This window comes from Pelobates fuscus, chromosome 1, assembly GCF_036172605.1.
Source record: "Pelobates fuscus isolate aPelFus1 chromosome 1, aPelFus1.pri, whole genome shotgun sequence".
NCBI classification, from domain to species: Eukaryota; Metazoa; Chordata; class Amphibia; order Anura; family Pelobatidae; genus Pelobates; species Pelobates fuscus.
In genome coordinates this window covers 241,157,412-241,176,187 of record NC_086317.1, presented here as the reverse complement: position 1 = coordinate 241,176,187, position 18,776 = coordinate 241,157,412, and the positions used below count along the sequence as shown (strand labels likewise).

At 39.6% G+C, this 18,776-nt stretch overlaps 1 protein-coding gene across 1 annotated transcript in view; it reads right to left on the bottom strand.

Annotated features, from left to right (window-relative positions):
* Nucleotides 1–18,776, bottom strand: part of ZBTB8OS (zinc finger and BTB domain containing 8 opposite strand) — a 30,726-nt gene that overhangs the window by 7,750 nt on the left and 4,200 nt on the right. The window contains exons 2-6 of the mRNA XM_063455972.1: nucleotides 16,181–16,205; nucleotides 7,439–7,560; nucleotides 6,311–6,393; nucleotides 6,177–6,229; nucleotides 638–674 (exon numbers count right to left, since the gene is read on the bottom strand). Coding sequence (XP_063312042.1) covers nucleotides 638–674; nucleotides 6,177–6,229; nucleotides 6,311–6,393; nucleotides 7,439–7,560; nucleotides 16,181–16,205 — 320 coding nt within the window. The remainder of the gene's footprint in view (nucleotides 1–637; nucleotides 675–6,176; nucleotides 6,230–6,310; nucleotides 6,394–7,438; nucleotides 7,561–16,180; nucleotides 16,206–18,776) is intronic.

Genomic DNA, 18,776 nt, shown 5'->3' with positions numbered 1-18,776 from the left:
TGCCCCTCGTACCCTTACTGCTAACTCACGCTTGCAGGACCTCTCACGGATGGCTCCTTTCTTTTGAAACAGCCTGCCTATTCCCATAAGATTCTCCCCTAGTCTTCAATCATTTAAGAAGTCCCTCAAAAAAAGTTTATGGCCTCCCAGAGTAACTTCCATTTCACAAACCTGTCTCTTTTCTCTTTTAAATACCCACACTCCACTGTCCCCCTCCAGTTCTGCTACTTTCCCATCTTGTTGCTTAGTTGCTAGTCCCTTTGATGCGGAATAAGCTGGCTCTTTATAAATGCTATTAATATACCAATTAAGCTCACTGTAAGTTTTAAATTAGATATGAACAGTATAGCGGTCTTGACTCTAAACAGGAAATGGTCAGAATAAATTAATGCTGATACTGCTGTGCTTTATATAAGAGCTGTGTTTTAAAAAATGTTTTTTAGCTTTACAGGGTTATTACAAAAACCACGACCACTTCATACTGTGCATACAAAGACAATTCAAAATGTGTCCTGGGGGCTATTTGCAGCCCTATCACACATGACATTGACAGCCAAGAGCTGTCAATTCTGTGCATAAAAATGTTTTTCAGCGTGCAGAGATCACTGTATATACATACTGTAGGTGTGGCACATACCTGAGGGTGTTTGGATAAATTAAACTCTTCTCCCCATCTGCAGAACAAAGGAAAAAGGCATTAAAAGAGCAATGTTATCACATCTTCAAAGTGGCTTTTGATGAGACAATAGATATGAAGTTTCTTAAAGAGTATTCCTTCATGTCTGTCAATGTCACAGTTTTGTGTTTTCTGTTTTTTTTTTTCGTCAATCGCTTTTTCAAAGGAAAAAGGTATATTAACTATAACTTGTGAGTTTAAAGGTACACCAAGCAGCATGACATCTACAGCTTGAGTTGAGTGTATTCCCCTTGGTTATTGTAAAATCTTTACAATGGCTTAATAAAAAACAGTAATCTCCTAGTACACAAAGCCTGGGGTGGAAATGAAAGGCTGGAGTGGCTTAGGCCAAGTCGAATACTATTGCATTAGATTTATAAACCTGTTTTCGTAACGTTATAGTGTTCTGCTCTGCCTTTAAAATCCCCCCTTCCCACCAAATCTAAATAAAAAAAATGATACAGGTATTGCTATCTTTTTTCCCCAGTGCTACAACAGTCCCCATAGTCACTTGATCAGCCTCCAGCGACGTCACAACGATAATCCAATGATCCTTATAAGGATGAAAAGCCGATGTGTGCTCAGCACTGAACTCCTCCAATGAAATGGAGGTTAGCTGTGAAAAGCAAGTTTGACTCTGTCCTCACAGCCAAAGCACCTCTAGTAGCTGTTAGGAAGCCCTTAAAGACATATGTTAGGAATTCCCAAACAAAAAGGTGCTTTATGAAGAGTATCCAATATCAAAAAGTGCTGATTTTCAAACACAAAGTTATTTCAAATGAGATGTAACAACAATTCTAAAGAGAGCGCAAGCTTCATGGGAGAGAGGGCATCTCAGTCTTGTGGGGATATTTATGGGATAATAATAGCAAACAGTTGAGAATTGACACTATTTAAATTCACAGATCCCAAAGATCGTTATCGTGTAAGTGAAATGTATTCCATATAAATAAAAATCACAATTTGTTATAAAAATAGATACAATTTATTGTGACAATTTAAATAATAATAATATGTAACATGCGTGATAATAATCAATGAATATTCAGTATAACATGAGTATGCAATACAAATGGCAATACATTCCAATGGTTAACATAGCCAATTGTCAAGACAATGATTTATGATGGGCTTCACAGAGACACTTTCTTTCACACAGCTTGCAGCATAAGGCCATAAAAACTTTAGCTAACAGTTAGAATAACCCTTTCAATGCTGGTTAGACCTCCTAGGTAATTAAGACCTATTCTCATGTAATTTTAAATAAAATAACATTTAAACCAGCTCATTAGTCATTTCCTGGAACCATCCAATAAGAGTAATCTACCATGTTCTATAAGCAGAATTTTAACTTGCCTAAACAGATATTTTATCTTATTTTAGAGCAAATCAATACACCTGGATAAATATTGCGATATGCTAACATGTGATATGTCACATTAATACATAATTATTATTTTCCCATCTGCAGATTGGGATATTATAACTATATATTCTTTAGTTAACCAAGATTTCTAAATATCGAAATCTGATCGTGATTTATCCAGTCATATATCATGCTATTAGAAAATTTTAATTAATTTAGATTAATTAAATGAAACCAGTATAATTACCAGTTGAGTAGATATTTTCATCAGATTAGTAGGTAGTCTCAGGAACTGAATGGATGTGTTATGGTGTGTAAAAAATTCTGAGTGCCCTGGAGTGGATATCTGTCATGGATTTCTCTGCATTGCCCCCGACTGCTCACCTCTTTGCTTCCTTTGCATACCTCTCTCTTCCCTTTGTCTTAACTTTTTAAAGGGAAAATTCACTAGGTGATAGACCAATAGAAAACTGGAGGTGTGGTTACCTTCCAGATATCAATTTAAGTATTTGGTCTATAGAGGGCAGTCTCGTCCCACTAAACATACCTATCCAGGAAAGAGTTAACTTTTCCTGGTGGCTATTTTGACGTCATTTACCTTATCTTTATGGTTATTTATAATTTAAGTTTTCTGTCAGTTCAAAGAGTTTCTTTGGGCTTTCTTCAGACTATGTGTCTGGCAATTCTGCTATAATTTCTAATATGACAGTTCGTAAACCAAGTATGACCTCTAAATTACAATGGGATCTTATACAATATCGAAAGTAAAATGTAATTATTTAATCTTCTCTGTCACAAATGTCTGGGTTTAGAATTGATTATACCGTATATACTCGAGTATAAGCCGACCCGAATATAAGCCGAGGCCCCTAATTTTACCCCAAAAAACTGGGAAAACTTATTGACTCGAGTATAAGACTAGGGTGGGAAATGCAGCAGCTACTGGTAAATTTCTAAATACAATTAGATCCTATAAAAATTATATTAATTGTTTATTTCCAGTGTGTGTATATAATGAATGCAGTGTGTGTGTATGAATGCAGTGTGTGTGTATATGAGTGCAGCGTGTGTGTATATGAGTGCAGCGTGTGTGTGTATGAGTGCAGCGTGTGTGTGTATGAGTGCAGCGTGTGTGTGTATGAGTGCAGCGTGTGTGTGTATGAATGCAGCGTGTGTGTATGAATGCAGCGTGTGTGTATATGAGTGCAGCGTGTGTGTATATGAGTGCAGCGTGTGTGTATATGAGTGCAGCGTGTGTGTATATGAGTGCAGCGTGTGTGTATATGAATGCAGCGTGTGTGTATATGAGTGCAGCGTGTGTGTATATGAGTGCAGCGTGTGTGTATATGAATGCAGTGTGTATATGAGTGCAGTGTGTATATGAGTGCAGTGTGTGTATGAGTGCAGTGTGTATGAGTGCAGTGTGTATGAGTGCAGTGTGTATGAGTGCAGTGTGTATGAGTGCAGTGTGTATGAATGCAGTGTGTATGAATGCAGTGTGTATGAATGCAGTGTGTATGAATGCAGTGTGTATGAATGCAGTGTGTATGAATGCAGTGTGTATGAATGCAGTGTGTGTATGAATGCAGTGTGTGTGTATGAGTGCAGTGTGTGTGTATGAGTGCAGTGTGTGTGTGTGTGAGTGCAGTGTGTGTGTATGTGTGTGTTGCAGAGCCTTGGGGGGGTGGGCAATTTTATTATTTTTTTTTACATTATTTTAATATTTTTTTTTCATTATTTTTTTTATTTACTTATTATTTTTTTTTAATTATTTTCATATTTTTTTATTATTATTTATTATTTGTAATGTTATTATTATTTTTTTTATTATTATTTTATTATTAATTTATTTTTGTTTCGTCCCCCCTCCCTGCTTGCTAGCTGGCCAGGGAGGGGGGCTCCTTCCCTGGTGGTCCAGTGGGGTTGGTAGTTCAGTGGGGGGGCTGTGGGGGCTGCAGAGATGTTACTTACCTTTCCTGCAGCTCCTGTCAGCTCTCTCTTCCTCCGCGCCGTCCGGTCAGCTCCCTCTGTCAGCTCACACTGTAAGTCACGGCTCTCGCGAGATTTACACTGGGAGCTGACCGAGGTGCTGAACGGACGGCGCGGAGGAGGAGAGAGCTGACAGGAGCTGCAGGAAAGGTAAGTAACATCTCTGCAGCCCCCAGTCTGTATTATGGCAATGAAAATTGCCATAATACAGACTACTGACTCGAGTATAAGCCGAGTTGGGGTTTTTCAGCACAAAAAATGTGCTGAAAAACTCTGCTTATACTCGAGTATATACGGTATTCCATTAGCATTTAGACAGTCTGTCAATCCCCCCGTTCTCATTTCTTATCAACAGATTTGTATATACTAAGCATTCCTTTAGCTCTGGAAAAGTGGTTAGTTTTACAGAAGGGATAGAAATCTTGTGTCTTTTGTTAGCCTGAAATCCAAAATGGAGTCTGCTCTGTTCAGAGTGATTCAGGCAATATACACTTAATTTCTATCATAGCACAAAATGTCTTCCGATATAAATACCCTGACAGTCTCGTCCCATTGCGAAGTGGAAAAGGCAAGCACAGTGCACCAGGAACCAAGAGTTGGTCTTTGAGATCTGTATACAGGGCTCGTCCTCCATGTATAAAAGAGGGTGGAAATTCCCAATCATGAGGCTTAACATGAATGGCCATTCCACACGGTCGAATGTCTTTTCTGCATTCAACAAGAGGAACAAAAAAGGCGTTCCCGTAGAACCCATCCTCCACATCAAATCAAGCACCCTTCTAGTATCTTCAAATAACTGCAAGGGATGAAATCTACCTCGTCAGATTGTATAAGTGTTTTTAATATAGATCCCAGTCGAGTAGCTTGTATCTTTGTGTTCGTATTGAAGAGGAATATTGGTCTATACTTGTTCACCCTTGACGGGTCTTTCCCTTCTTTTGGCAGAAGCACTATGTTAGCTAGGGTCATTTCTGGTGGCAGTGTACCTCCCCCCTGCCAATCATTGAAAATCTTCAAGAGATGTGGAACTAGTATATCTTGGAAAGTTTTGTAATGACTTCCACTATGTCATGGTTTCTTTGCGGTTTTAAACAGCAACCTTTCCTTTCTCTGTGTCTGAGCTATTCAGCTGCTTTTAACAATCAGCTCCTTCATTACCGTTTCCACGGTTATTCACCTGGTTGTTAGTAGCCAGCCCTTATGCTAATCAGTTCACCCTTTTTAAGCAGCAAGTTCCAGTAATTCCTTGCCCTTGCGTGGTGTCCTGTTTCCCAGAAGACTTCCTGTTTCCTGTGTAGTCTTGGTTCCTGACTTCTGGCCTTGTTCTGACTCTGCAGCTCTCCATTCTCCTGATCCTGGCTCGTCTGACTACCTGCATGCCTCCTGGACTTTGCTTTTGGTTTATTTCATTTGTTGTTATTTATTAATAAAAGGTGTTTTGCATCTATGTTCTGTCTCTGTCTGGTCCCTGGTCCCCAACACACTAAAACCATCAGGACCAGATATGGCCGCTAGGACTTCATCTAGAGTTATGTCAGCACCCAAAGTGAGAGCTCCTTCACGAACTGTTGATCCTTTAACAATAAGGAATTGAGTCGCCATGTCCAGTGCGGGCCTGTCAAAGTCCTTAATTTATATTGCTATATCATCATGGTCGGACCATGTGATATTATTGATCTCCGAGTTGGCTATTAATGGGAGGAGTTTAGTAAATATAAGGCACATGTCTATACGGAATAAGTTCTGTGTGGGTTAGAAAGAATTCTCTTATATCGGGTTGCTGAGCCCTCCATATATCAACCAACCCTGTCTTAAACTCCTTAAAAGTTTGTCTTGACTCCCAAGTCCTGTGATCAGCGTGTTTTAAGTTGGGTGCTTATGTCGGCTGCTGGACATGGGACGGCATTGCAGTGTCCCCTCCCCCCACTCCCAGCAGGTGGACAACAACCCCCATTGTTTCCCAAAGAGCCAAGTAATCACAGTATATTGAAAACTTGGTTTAAGACAGTAGCTCTCAGCAAAGACGAATACAAAAGGCTAATTAGTTTTAGCTTTTACATGCAAAATAAGTAGTTTAGAATTTAATTTTGGGAGTTCCCCCAATTTAAAAAAATAAATAAAACATACATTGATGACTACTCTTACCCAATAGAACGGATCTTGAAGCTCATTCGATCTATATGTAGCACCTTCACTTCCTACCGAACAGGAAGAGAGGTAATTATTTTTCAGGATGTTTACCAACAGTAGCAGTAAATAGTCAATGATACAATTCTCACCCTAGGTACGAAAAACTGGTCTGCACTGAATTTGTACAGCCATTCATCCAGGAAGTGGTAAAGGAGGGATATCAAATCGTCCCCTGTAGAAATGTAAATATAATAATATGTTATTAAGTACTAAATTTACATGAAATGTGTTTACTTGTTGCCTTCAAACTGTTATATTTGTCTCCTCTCTTTGTCCTGTTGCATTCACCATCTTGACATGTATAGTGGCCACTTTAAAAGTAGTTAAAAGAGCACATGTGTTGGTGGATCTATTTATGATTTCACAAATGTGGGTAATTATGATACACATGTAAGCAAGAGCAAAGAGAACAATAGCAAGTCATTCTAATAGCTCACTGTAACAGTACTAACAGCAATAATGAATAGATAATTGTAAACACTGCAGATGACAGTTAAAGAAAAATAAGCAGTCAAAAAAACAAAACAAAACAAAAAACAAGAACAGAAGGCTTCTGCAACAGAGTCAGTATATCACTCATCATTTAATAGCCCATTTACCTAAAGGAGTGGAAGGAATGAAATGACATTGTTCCTAGGGGTGGGGCTTTAATTGGTCAACTGGTAAGAATATTTGACAAAACAGGTGACACCAGGTAATCCTTTGTTTAAATGCATGTAGTGGGGGTGATGGGGACAAATGAAAGCTATTGCAACAACGTATTGTCAGCAGCATAGAAAAAAGGAATTCAGCCTTTAAATTTGGTTAAAAAGAAAATACATTTGCAAACAGTGTAATAATAGTGGCAAGATAGAATACAGACATCAAAGTAGGGACTAAAGCCAACTTTCTGTTATAATGCAAAAACATTATATAAAAACAAGCAACATGGTAGTGATTTTGCAGTATAAGAGATGAAATACGCATTGAACGAATATTCTGCGTGAAGTCATTAATGTAATCCTGCTTTCTTTAGACATTAAAAAAGAAATGCAGATCTCAAAGACTACAAAAGATGGCTTACTTTCATCAATATTTCATAGAATTCTTTTGTTTTATCCTGGCCAGGGCCACCTCTACAGGGAATATTTCAGGAATCCAAGCTCACACACTAATGTAGAATATGTGATGCAAACATCAGCTTTAATTTAATATAAATGTTACAAATGAAAGCTCACCTTCTGTTTCCACTTCCACAGTGTCAATCGGTTCCACTGTCTCAATATCTGTCATGTAACCAAACATTGCCATGGCACATTGCTCAAAAGCTTCTTCCAGAGTCTCCCCCCATGCATGGAGCCTGTAGAGAAAGGATTATGTCATTTTTGTTCAGTACATAGGATGGAAGAACCAATCAAGTAAAAAGAACACTGAATGCACTTTAACAACTTCATCTTATTGAAGTTGTAATAGTGCCTGCAAGTCTTGCCTCCCCTGCTCTACCACCAAAAACTCTTTATTTCACTAATTAGAAGGCTTGGAAATGCAGCTTCAAGCCACGCCTCCAAGTCCTTTGTTTCTGAGAGCCAGGAATCTTACTTCCTGGTTCTCATACCATGACATCCAGTGCCGTCGCTTTATGCCATAGAGAAATATTGTATTCAATGATTCCCTATGGCAGAATCTTGGGCGTATCACAGCAAGCACAGAATATGCACTTAAGATCCCCTATACTCTATGAGGTTCATTGTATTGGACCATCCTCCAGGATGACGTCACTCAAGGAGGAGGTTGTGGCAGCACTGAGGAACATTTAATGTGGGGGTAAAAAAAGGTGAGGAATTTGTTTTGTTTTAACTTATTTTATTACCTGAGGGTGGGGGCATAAACTAAACAATCAGATAAAAACTGTAGTGTTTGGAATACATATCTCTATTTCTACCGATACAGGGTTCCCTTAATGTGAATATTGCCCCAAAGTACATACTCGCTCCTTTATCCTTGCATTCCACTGGTGTGGTTATAGTGCTAGTTGGCTATGAGCACAGCCTCCATTTTGTGTGTCATACAGTTTGAGAGATGTGATAAAAATCCAGAGACCCCCAGGCAACCATGGCCTTTCCACTCGCTTGTCATGTTGCTAATATTTAGTTTATACTACCACATTAGCAATATTAAATTCCTATAAACATTTTCCATATCGAGAAGGCAGTGATACGCTAGGAATATCAGCTGACACAAAATAAGAAGTAACAGAAAGCCAAAATCCAAAATTAAGAATCTGTTTAGCAATCTTTCCAGATGTAAAGAAATATGTAAAGAAGTATGGATGGGCATACTGAAATATTGCCAGATTCTCACTAACTTTAAACATGGTTCTCGATGTCCTATTACAGGGGTTTGGATTGTTCAGTATATTACACAAGTACGTCCTACCAGAATGGAAATCATCTGTATTCATTCTAGTGACCTTTATCTCTATCAGTACCAGGCTTCCCTGTTAAAACAGGGACCTGGCTTGCCTTACAACACAGAACTGGGAATCAAGAATGCTATATCTTATCCATACAGATTTACAAAATTTTTATTACAACAAGAAAGAAGCAATGCTATTTCCACTTTGCACGCTTAGTGGATGTAATCATGCACTGTACATGACACCTCTGCCATGTCGCAACCCTTTCTGTGAAGAAGTTGAAACAGCAGCCAAGCAATCACGCCTATACATTAATTCATTATATTAGGCATGAAATCATTAAAAATCTGATTGCAGTTAATGTGTTAATTCTGTCAGCTTAAGCGGCAGTTCCGTTAAACTTATTTGATGAAAGGAAATTAAACCAAATTGTGATGTATATTTCCCATAAATCCATGCTTGTCATAGTTATAAGGGACATACTTTGCTTCTTGTTTTAGTATGAGTTCACACAAGATACTACAAACTCTAAAGATGTATAGCAAGTTTAGAAATTCAGAGGTGAGTGTTTGGATCTACATTTTTAAACAAGATTTTTCAAGGGACATTTCATGAACTGTAACCACTATAGCATGCTGTACTGGTTAAAGGGACACTATAGTAACCCAGACCACTTCAGCTCAATTAAGTGGTCTGGGTGCAATGTCCCTCAGGTTTTAACCCTTCAGATGTAAACATTTTACATTGCAGGGTTAATCCAACCTCTAGTGGCTGTCTTCCTAACAGCCGCTAGAGGCGCTTCTGCGACACTGGATGCGAAATTCGCATCCAGCGTGCAGAACGTCCATAGGAATGCATTAACAAATGTTTTCCTATGGACTGTTTGAATGCGCTCGCGGCACTTGCCGCGCATGCGCATTCCGCTCCACTCAGGAGCGGACATCGGTGGGGGAGGAGAGGTCACCAGCGCTGAGGGAGTCCGGCACTGGATTAAAGTAAGTAACTGAAAGGGTTTTAACAGAAGTACAGAAGAGGAGTACACTCTGCCTATTTCTAACAAGAGTCTGGATTGGAATCTTGCTATAGATTGTGTTTTTAAATTAAAATTTAAAGGGACACTATAGTCACCAGAACAACTACAGCTTATTGTATTTGTTCTGGTGAGTAGAATCATTACCTTCAGGCTTTTTGCTGTAAACACTGTCTTTTCAGAGAAAATGCAGTGTTTACATTACAGCCTAGTGATAACTTCACTGGCCACTCCTCAGATAGCTGTTAGAGATCCTTCCTGGGTCATGGTTGCCTAAATTGTATCCAAACATTCAGTATCTCCTCCCTCTGATGGAGACACTGAACTTTCCTCATAGAGATTAATTGATTCAATTTATCTCTATGAGGAGATGCTAATTGGCCAAGGCTGTGTTTGAATTGTGCTGGCTCTGTCCCTGATCTGCCTCCTTGTCAGTCTCAGCCAATCCTATGGGGAAGCAGTGATTGGATCAGGCCACTACTTTTGATGATGTCAGCAGACAGCTTGCTATTCTGAGGCAAACAGCATGCAGAGCTGCAGCTTCAGGCTTGAATACAAGTAAGATTTTGCTATATATAGGGAGGCATGAGGAGCCCAGGGGGGCTAGATGGTGGTTTTAACACTATAGGGTCAGGAATACGTTTGTGTTCCTGACCCTATAGTGTTCATTTAAATGACCAAGCACGAGAGTTATTCACAATTGGGAGGTATATGAGGTTTGTATAGATGTTTTTTTCTTCACCAGGGACAGAAAAGAAGTTTGATCGAAAGACCATTTCTCCTTTTTATTTAAATCTCTTTTGCAATATGTAGATGTGTTTAACTTTTTCTTTAAAACTAGTGCATTGTGACTATTTGATTTTAATAAATATGAATTTATTAAGTTTTGACATTGTCCAGTATTTGAGCCATGTGATCAAAGAGACAGATGTTATAAGTAATCTGAGATAAGTATAAAAATTAATAAATTTGGGCTTAAAGAGTTACGCCAAGCAAATAAAAAAAAGTTACCTCTCTAATTAAAACAAATAAATAAATGGAGGCAATAAAAACTTACCTCCATTCCAGTGCAGTTCTTCCTCCTCCACTAACATAACTCCCCTTCACTGGAGGGGGTTGAATGGCAGTGATGGTGGAGAACATGGGTGGCATGGTGGGCGCGACGGAGGGAGGCAGCTGTCTTTATAGGCCTGATGTCAGACTGCTGTATATGCTCACATCAAATATCACATTATTTACCCAGAACTTTTGTTCTGGGCTGGCTAATCACGCCCCACTGACGCTATTAGTAGTGGCGTTACAACCTGCAGATATAGATTCCAGGCAATATGACCACTTCAAATCACTGAACTGGTCAAGGTGCTAGCTTTAAAGCCGTTGCGGCGGCATGGTACGTCGTAACGGCTTTTAACCCCAGGAGCAGAGGTGTACTCACCTCCGCCGTGATCCTCTTCTGGGGGGCTGCCTGACAGCCCAGGCAGCCCCCCTCCGGCAAATGAGGCCCCCGGGGGCCATGTGATCGCTCTCAAAGAGCGATCACATGGCCCCCTATAGCTGGCTATGGATCTGCCAGCAGGGGGACTGGCTGAAATATCAGACAGTCCCCCTGCTGGTGGGAAAGTAAAAAAATATATATTAGACAAGTGTAAAAATAAATTAAAACTATTATATATATATATATATATATATATATATATATATATATATACACACATACACACATATTATATATATGTAACGTCATACAAAGTGTATTTTAATATTAACAGATGTACATATATATATTATATATAAATACGTATAATTAAAAGAATAAATAAAATAATAAAATAAATAAATAAAATATTGAAACAAAATTTAATATAAATTATATATGCATATGTAATTTCATTCTAACTGTATTTTGTTATTAATATATATATATATATATATATATATATATATCGGTAACAAAATACACTTAGAATGACATTATATATATATATATATATATATATATATATATATATATATATATCTCTCTATCTATATATAAAATACAAATAACCGCAAATATATATGTATAGATAAATACATATAATTACATAAAACATTACATTAGTATACACGTAGAATTTAAATACCTATAAATGCATATATATTTAAATTCTACGTGTATATTTAAATAATCTTTTAACGTAATTATGTGATTTGATTAATTAAAATTTGATTGACATGCCTGACAACACAGGGAGAAAGTGCAGAGAATTTAATTCGCAAGCACTATATTTGACCCTGTAACTCTCCAAGACACCATAAAACCTGTACATAGGGGGTACTGTTTTACTCGGGAGACTTCGCTGAACTCAAATATTAGTGTTTCAAACTGGTAAATTGTATTAAAACGATGATATTTTAAGTAAAAGTGAAGTTTTTCGCATTTTTTACAAGTGAACGGCACTTTTATGGTCTATATTATTGTTGTACTATGTTTTACTGTTTTAAAACACTAATATTTGTGTTTAGTGAAGTCTCCAGAGAAAAACAGTACCCCCCCATGTACAGGTTTTATGGTGTTTTGGAAAGTTAGAGAGTCACATATAAGGCTTGCATTTCATTTTTTTCACATTGAAATTTGCCAGATTGGTTATGTTGCCTTTGAGAGCGTATGGTAGCCCAGGAATGAGAATTACCCCCATGATGGCATACCATTTGCAAATGTAGACAACCCGAGGTATTGCAAGTGGGGTATTTCCAGTCTTTCTTAGTAGCCACTTAGTCACAAACACTGGCCAAATATTCATTTTTTGCTTTTTTCACACAAAAACAAATATGAACGCTAACTTTGGCCAGTGTTTGTGACTAAGTGGCTACTAAAAAAGACTAAACATACCCCACTTTCAATACCTTGGCTTGTCTACTTTTTCAAATGCTATGCCATTATGGGGGTAATTCTCATTCCTGGGCTACCACACCGTCTCAAAGGTAACATTACTAATCTGGAAAATTTCAATTTAAAAATGAAATGTTCTATATTTGACCCTGTAACTTTCCAAAACACCATAAAACCTGTTAATGGGGGGGGGTACTGTTGTACTCGTGAGACATCGCTGATTACAAATATGTGCATTTTTATTTTTTTTTAAATTCTTTATTTTTGGTGCATGTTGCATAATACAGATCATTTGTGGTTGCCACTTTCATGTGGTCTAAAATTCACAGTTATACAATTAACATGGCATTCAATAAGTCGCACATTTTGTTTTGGTTGGGCTGTGTGGTTGTACCGGGGTGACCTATGTATTTGTAATGTATCTCCATAGTGAGTGTGTCTCTGTTGGGAGTGCCGAGTGAGATTTGTCTGTAGGTATGTCCGCTTCTTTTGTTTGCGGTGTGCCATGAAGATATTGCTCCTTCCTGACGCTCTACGTGTCTGCTGCAGTAGTCTCCTATGTGGGGAGCAAGTGGTGAGCCGCATGACTTAGGCTATGATTATGTGGGGTTATTGGTCTCCATTGGAGGTGTGACCCTTGTTTTGGAGGTCAGCGTGTAAGTGGTGACCCTTGTGTGCCCCTGTGATTTCTATCCCTGTAACCTAGGGTAAAAGGGGGGGGAGGGTGCTTTAAGGTGCCTCCCGGCAGGTTTACCAAACCCGTGTGTCGAGGGTTCCGGGTCAGTAGAGGCTCTGGCGCCCTACTGCGGTCGTGTAAGTGGAGCGTATCAGCAGGTGTGAACATAGAGGAACTAAGGAAAATAAACTGTCAAATGAACTTTGGTTGATTAAAATAATTTTAACTTATATGTCCCAGCAGCCTTGGCTTGCAACAATAAACAGTGCGTGATGCTCTTGGGGCTCTGCGGTTGTCATCGTCTTTTCAGGTAGTAGGTCCCTGCTTCTTTCTCGGCGCTAGTGTAGATGACTTGGCATCCGTTTCGGGGTTGGGATGAGTTGTTCCCGGTGTTGAGGTTCCAGCAGCGGGGATGCCCAGCGCTGTCAGCAGGGCTGGTGCGTCCGTCGGGGCCGTAGCTTTGAAGGATTGTCCATCCTTAGTAACCCACAGGGTGTTTGGAGTTGCCCACCTATAGGTCAGGTTTTCCCCTTGTAATGCCCTTGTGAGTGGTTGCATGCTCTTGCGCCAAATTAAGGTAGTCCTGCTCAGGTCCTGAAAGAACGAGATATGGCTGTTTTCAAAGTCATATGGGGATTTCCCCTTAAGCGCTGCAGTTAGGCCTAGTTTGTCGGCAACAGTTTGGCACCTGAGGATGACGTCTCTTGGTGCTGTGGCTGGGGCTGTAGGGGATTTAGCTATCCTATACACCCCATCAAACGTGAAGTACTTAGCTTGTTTCGCCGGTAGGAGGGACGCCACCAGCCGTCTCACGAAGTGCGGCAGTTCTTCCAGGGGTATGTTTTCTGGGACTCCTCTAATCTTTATATTTTTTCTCCTGCCTCTATCGTCGAGAGTGTTAACTTGTCTGTTTGTTTCAGTCTGGGCTGTTTGGATTTGGAGTACCCTGTCTTTTAGTGCCTGGAAGTCCTGTTGCAGGGCCAGTACTTCTGCTGCTGTGGCTTGGGAGCGTGCTGCTACTGTTTGTACCTCTGTGGTTAGTGTTGCCAGATCTGCTTTCCACATCGCCATGAGAGTGGATTGGAGGCCTGTGAGCATCTCCTGTATGTCCTGCTTTGTGGCAGGAGCCAGAGGCCCTGACGTGCTGGCTGTCTCTTGGGTGGCCTGGAGTGGGCTCCGGGGTGAGTTCCCGCTCTCCGGTTGCTGGGGTATCGAGTCCCTCTCTCTAGAGGATTCTTTGGAGTCACTTGCTGGAGTCTGTGACGGCCACATCTGGCCTAGTTCACGCTGCGTTTTCGCGGCGTTTGCGGGTGTCCTTAGGGACTTTCTTCCCATTTCACTGCCCGGGAGGTAGGGTGGTAGCAAGTTGGTGAAGTCCAGGCCTCCCCAATATTCTCCCGCTGTCACTTGCGGACGGCCGTCTGCGCGGTAGGCCTTAGAGCCTCGGTTGCGGTATTTTCTGCCCGGAGCCAGAAAGAAAGGCATCGGTCGAATCCGTACGGTGCCCTGAGTATGATGCCAACTACAGGTATGTTGTGGCTGGCGAGATGTCGCTGATGTTTGCCTATTTTAAGTTGGGCACCCAGGAGCTTCGGAATATGGCGACTGCTCCTGTGCGCTCCAAATATGTGCATTTTTTAACAGTGTTATGACATTCACAGTTAAAATGTCAGACGGAAATGCAAATTTAAAAAAAATTCTTATTTTCTCACATTTTTTTTTATTTTATTCATAATAAATTATGTTCCATATATGAATAGTTAGTGATAAATTAAAGCCCTGTTTCTCCTGAACAAAATGATATATAATAAGTGTGGGTGCATATAATTTGAAAGAGGGGAACTACGGGTGAACAGACATGTAGCGTAAATTCTAGTTTTTGTCTACGTTTTGTTTTGATCAGAACGTGCACTATTGACTCCGTCCTGAAGGGGTTAATATATATATTCTTGCAATGCTAGATTTTTGTATGATCAATTGGTGCTGTACAAAGGCTCCCTTTTTTATCTGTCCTGGTTATGGCAGCCATTAGAGGTGTATAAATGTGTGGGGCAGAAAAGGAGTGCTATGGTTTACACTCTGGGTCTAATTCAGACTATTAAAGGTGTTAAGTGTACTCTTAAAACGTAATCATGACCACTTCTGGCTTAAAAAGCTGCATATACAGAGTAATGTGCACTTCTGGCCCAGAGACTAGCATCCCCCACACGTGACTTATGCAGAACGAAACTCTTTTCTGGGCTGCCTCAAGATCAATTCTGTGCAAGTTACTAATGCCCAAAACAGTTTAACCTCATAAGGTAAGCCATAGATCTAGAACCTCCGGCCCCCACAATGACTACATTGAAACATTGAAGTGGTTCTGGAGCCTGTGATTTGCCCCTCATTGGAGTATTGGAGGCGGAAAGAGAGCAGGAATCGTTCTGCAGTTCTTGCTCTGCTCCCGCACGGTTTAGTGATGCCGAGAGCCGGAATATGACATCACTCCGGGCCTCAGCATCACTAAACAACGCACGAGGGAACAGAGCAAGAAGATTACAGGATCACAACAGCCACACTGTTCCCCAGGGAAAGGATCCACTCCAGCTCTCCCAAAGGAGACTGCCACTTGAGTTGTTACTAGGCAGCAATGTAAACACTGAAAAGCCTACAGGGAGAGACTGTAGACACCAGAACTACTGCATTAAGCTGTGAACTATAGTGTCCCCTTAAGAAGTGTATTTTTCTCATTGAAAATTAAACTTTGTTAGTTTAAAAAAGAAAAACTGGCTCCTAGACTCTAAACACATTTGTCAAGTCCTGCTTTGAGTCATGGGTTCTCCTATATGCACAATACTTCACAAAAGTATCCCATTTGAAGGGACAGTCATAAATATGGATCCCTGTCCTGCCTTCTGAGGATTGAATAGAAACAATCCCAATAAGTGCATGTGAAGTGTATCAATACAATATGCAAACTAAACTGAGGGAAGTATCAAATACATACTGAACATCTGCGGTGTGATCCAAATCTGAAAAAAAAAACAATAATAATAATAATTATAGTCTTATATTTTCAAGTAACAAGGACAGTGCCAGTATTTATTATAAGCAGTTTAGAAGTTTTGCTGTCAAAAGTCAAGTAGTGATAAAGCAACAACAGAAAAGTCACAAACAGCTAGGGTTAGCAAAGTCCTTAACAGTCAGCTTTGGTGTAAATTGCTCAAGCATATTAGAGCAAATTGGGAAAACTGCATATCTAGGTAACATGTTACTTATTGGAGGTAATAATTTTCTGAACCTTCAAAATGAAATCTTCAGGTCACATTGGTACAAGCACCAACTAGAAAGGATGCTTGTCTGGATCTGGTATGACAACCAAATATTCAATGTCATGTGACTTCATCTGATAGGGGGTACCTAATGCGCATGTAAACAGCCTTCCACGGAGGAAGTCACAATGCTTTCTTATGTTTTTTTTTTTTTTTACTGCAAGCCTGAAAACGTCCAGCGTCCAACTCCGTGAAACTCTAGGAAGCACCTCTTGTGGTTTTCAGGTAAACAGCCACTAAAGGTAGTCTTAGTACTGCAATGTAAACATTGCAGTTTCTCTAAAACTGCAATGTTTTACATCGCAGGACTAATGGGAACAGGGACAGTACATCCAGACCACTTCAATGAGATGAAGTGATCTTGGTGCCTATAATGGATAATAAAATATAAAAGGATAATATTCAGGAATTCATTGGCAAGAACATTGTTTTATGAAACATAGGTCAAACTAATTTAATTATATTATATGAAAAGGTAAGTAGAGGTATAGATCAGAGTGTTGCAGTGGATGTGATCTGTTTGGATTTTGTCAAGGCGTTTGATACGGTTCCACATAATAGATTAGTGTTCAAACAAAAAGAACTTGCTCTAGATGAATATTGCTGTTCTTGGGTGGAACATTGGCTTAACCCCTTAACGACGAATGACGGACGAGGTCCGTCACTCAGGGGAATGCGTTAATGACGAGTGACGGACCTCGTCCGTCACGCTGCTAAATTAACCCCAGATCGCCGCAATTGCGGCGATCACGGGGTTAATGGTGCTCCGGTCTGCCTCTGTATTAGAGGCAGACCGGGAGCACCGGATCGGGATGTCCCAGCACATGTGCCCACTCTGACAGCATGTCAGAGCGGGCACATGTGCTCAGTATACTCACCTCCGCCTCCCTGCACTGCCGGGTTCAGTGTGAAGTGCAGGGACACGGATCAGTGCTGATCCTGCCCCTTGGTGGAAAAAAAATAAAGTTTAATTAAAATCCCACCCCCCTTTACCCATTTTAATAAAAATTAACCCCTTCCCTGCCAATTGATCACTGACTACAGTGATTAATTGGCAGGGATTACATTTTACTATGATCTGATTTTTTTTTTTTTAACCCTCAGGGGTTAAATTTATTTTATTAATTAATTTAAATATTTTAAAATTATAAATTTAGCTAGCTGGGGAGGGTGGAAGTTAGTGGGGGATTTAGTGTTAGGCTAACTAGGGGTTAACGTTAAAAAAGTTTTGAAATAAGCTTTAGAAAGTTAAAAAATTACGTTAAAAAAAGTTTTAATAACGTTTAAATAAAAAATTTAAAAAAATAAACCCTTAACCCAGTCCAAATAAAAATTAACCCCTTCCCTGCCAGTCGACCACTGCCTACAGTGATCAAAACACAGATCACAGTATTATACTGTGATCTAATTTTTTTTAACCCCTGACGATTAACTTTTATTTATTTTTAAACCCTCAGGGGTTAAATTTATTTAATTAACTAATTTAAATATTGTATAATTAAATATTTTGCTAGCTGGGGTGGGTGGGAGTTATGGGAAAATGGGGAATTTACTGTTAGTGCTGCTTACTGCTAGTTAGGGGTTAAAGGTAAATAAAAGCTTAGAAAAATGTTAAATCTGTAAAAAAAAAAAAAAAAGTTTTACGAAAGTTTAGGAAACTTTAAAAAATTATTAAGCAAAACAAAAGTTTAAAAAAGTAAAAAAAATACATTTAATAACGCTCTATACCACTACACCTGGTACAAGCCAGCGGAAAAATGATCCCACGCTAAGGTTCAAAATATGCCTTTTGAAATACCCTGGGATGTCTTCTTTAAGAAATGGTATGGCTTTATGGGGTATTTGGATTATATAGCCTGGTAAAATACTCTAAAATGGGACATGGAAACAGCGTAAAAATTTAAAGTTTGAAAAAAAAATGGAATGGCTGTGTCCCAAATGTGCCCCTCCGATGTCCACATATACATGGCAAAGGTACATACGGGGGTATTTTTGTATTTAGCAGACATAGCTGAGCAACATATGAAGTATTATACAGTGGTAGTACACATATGGTTTGCAAACTCACTTTGTGTGTCAAAAAGGCAGAAAAAAACGCTTATTACCACTACACTTGGTACACGCTAGCGGGAAAAATGATCCCAGGCTAAGGTTCAAAATATGCCTTTTGAAATACCCTGGGGTGTCTACTTTAAGAAATGGTAGGCCTTTGTGGGGAAGTTTGAATTTAAAACCTGCGAAGATGCTTGGAAATTGCACATAGGCCCAGCG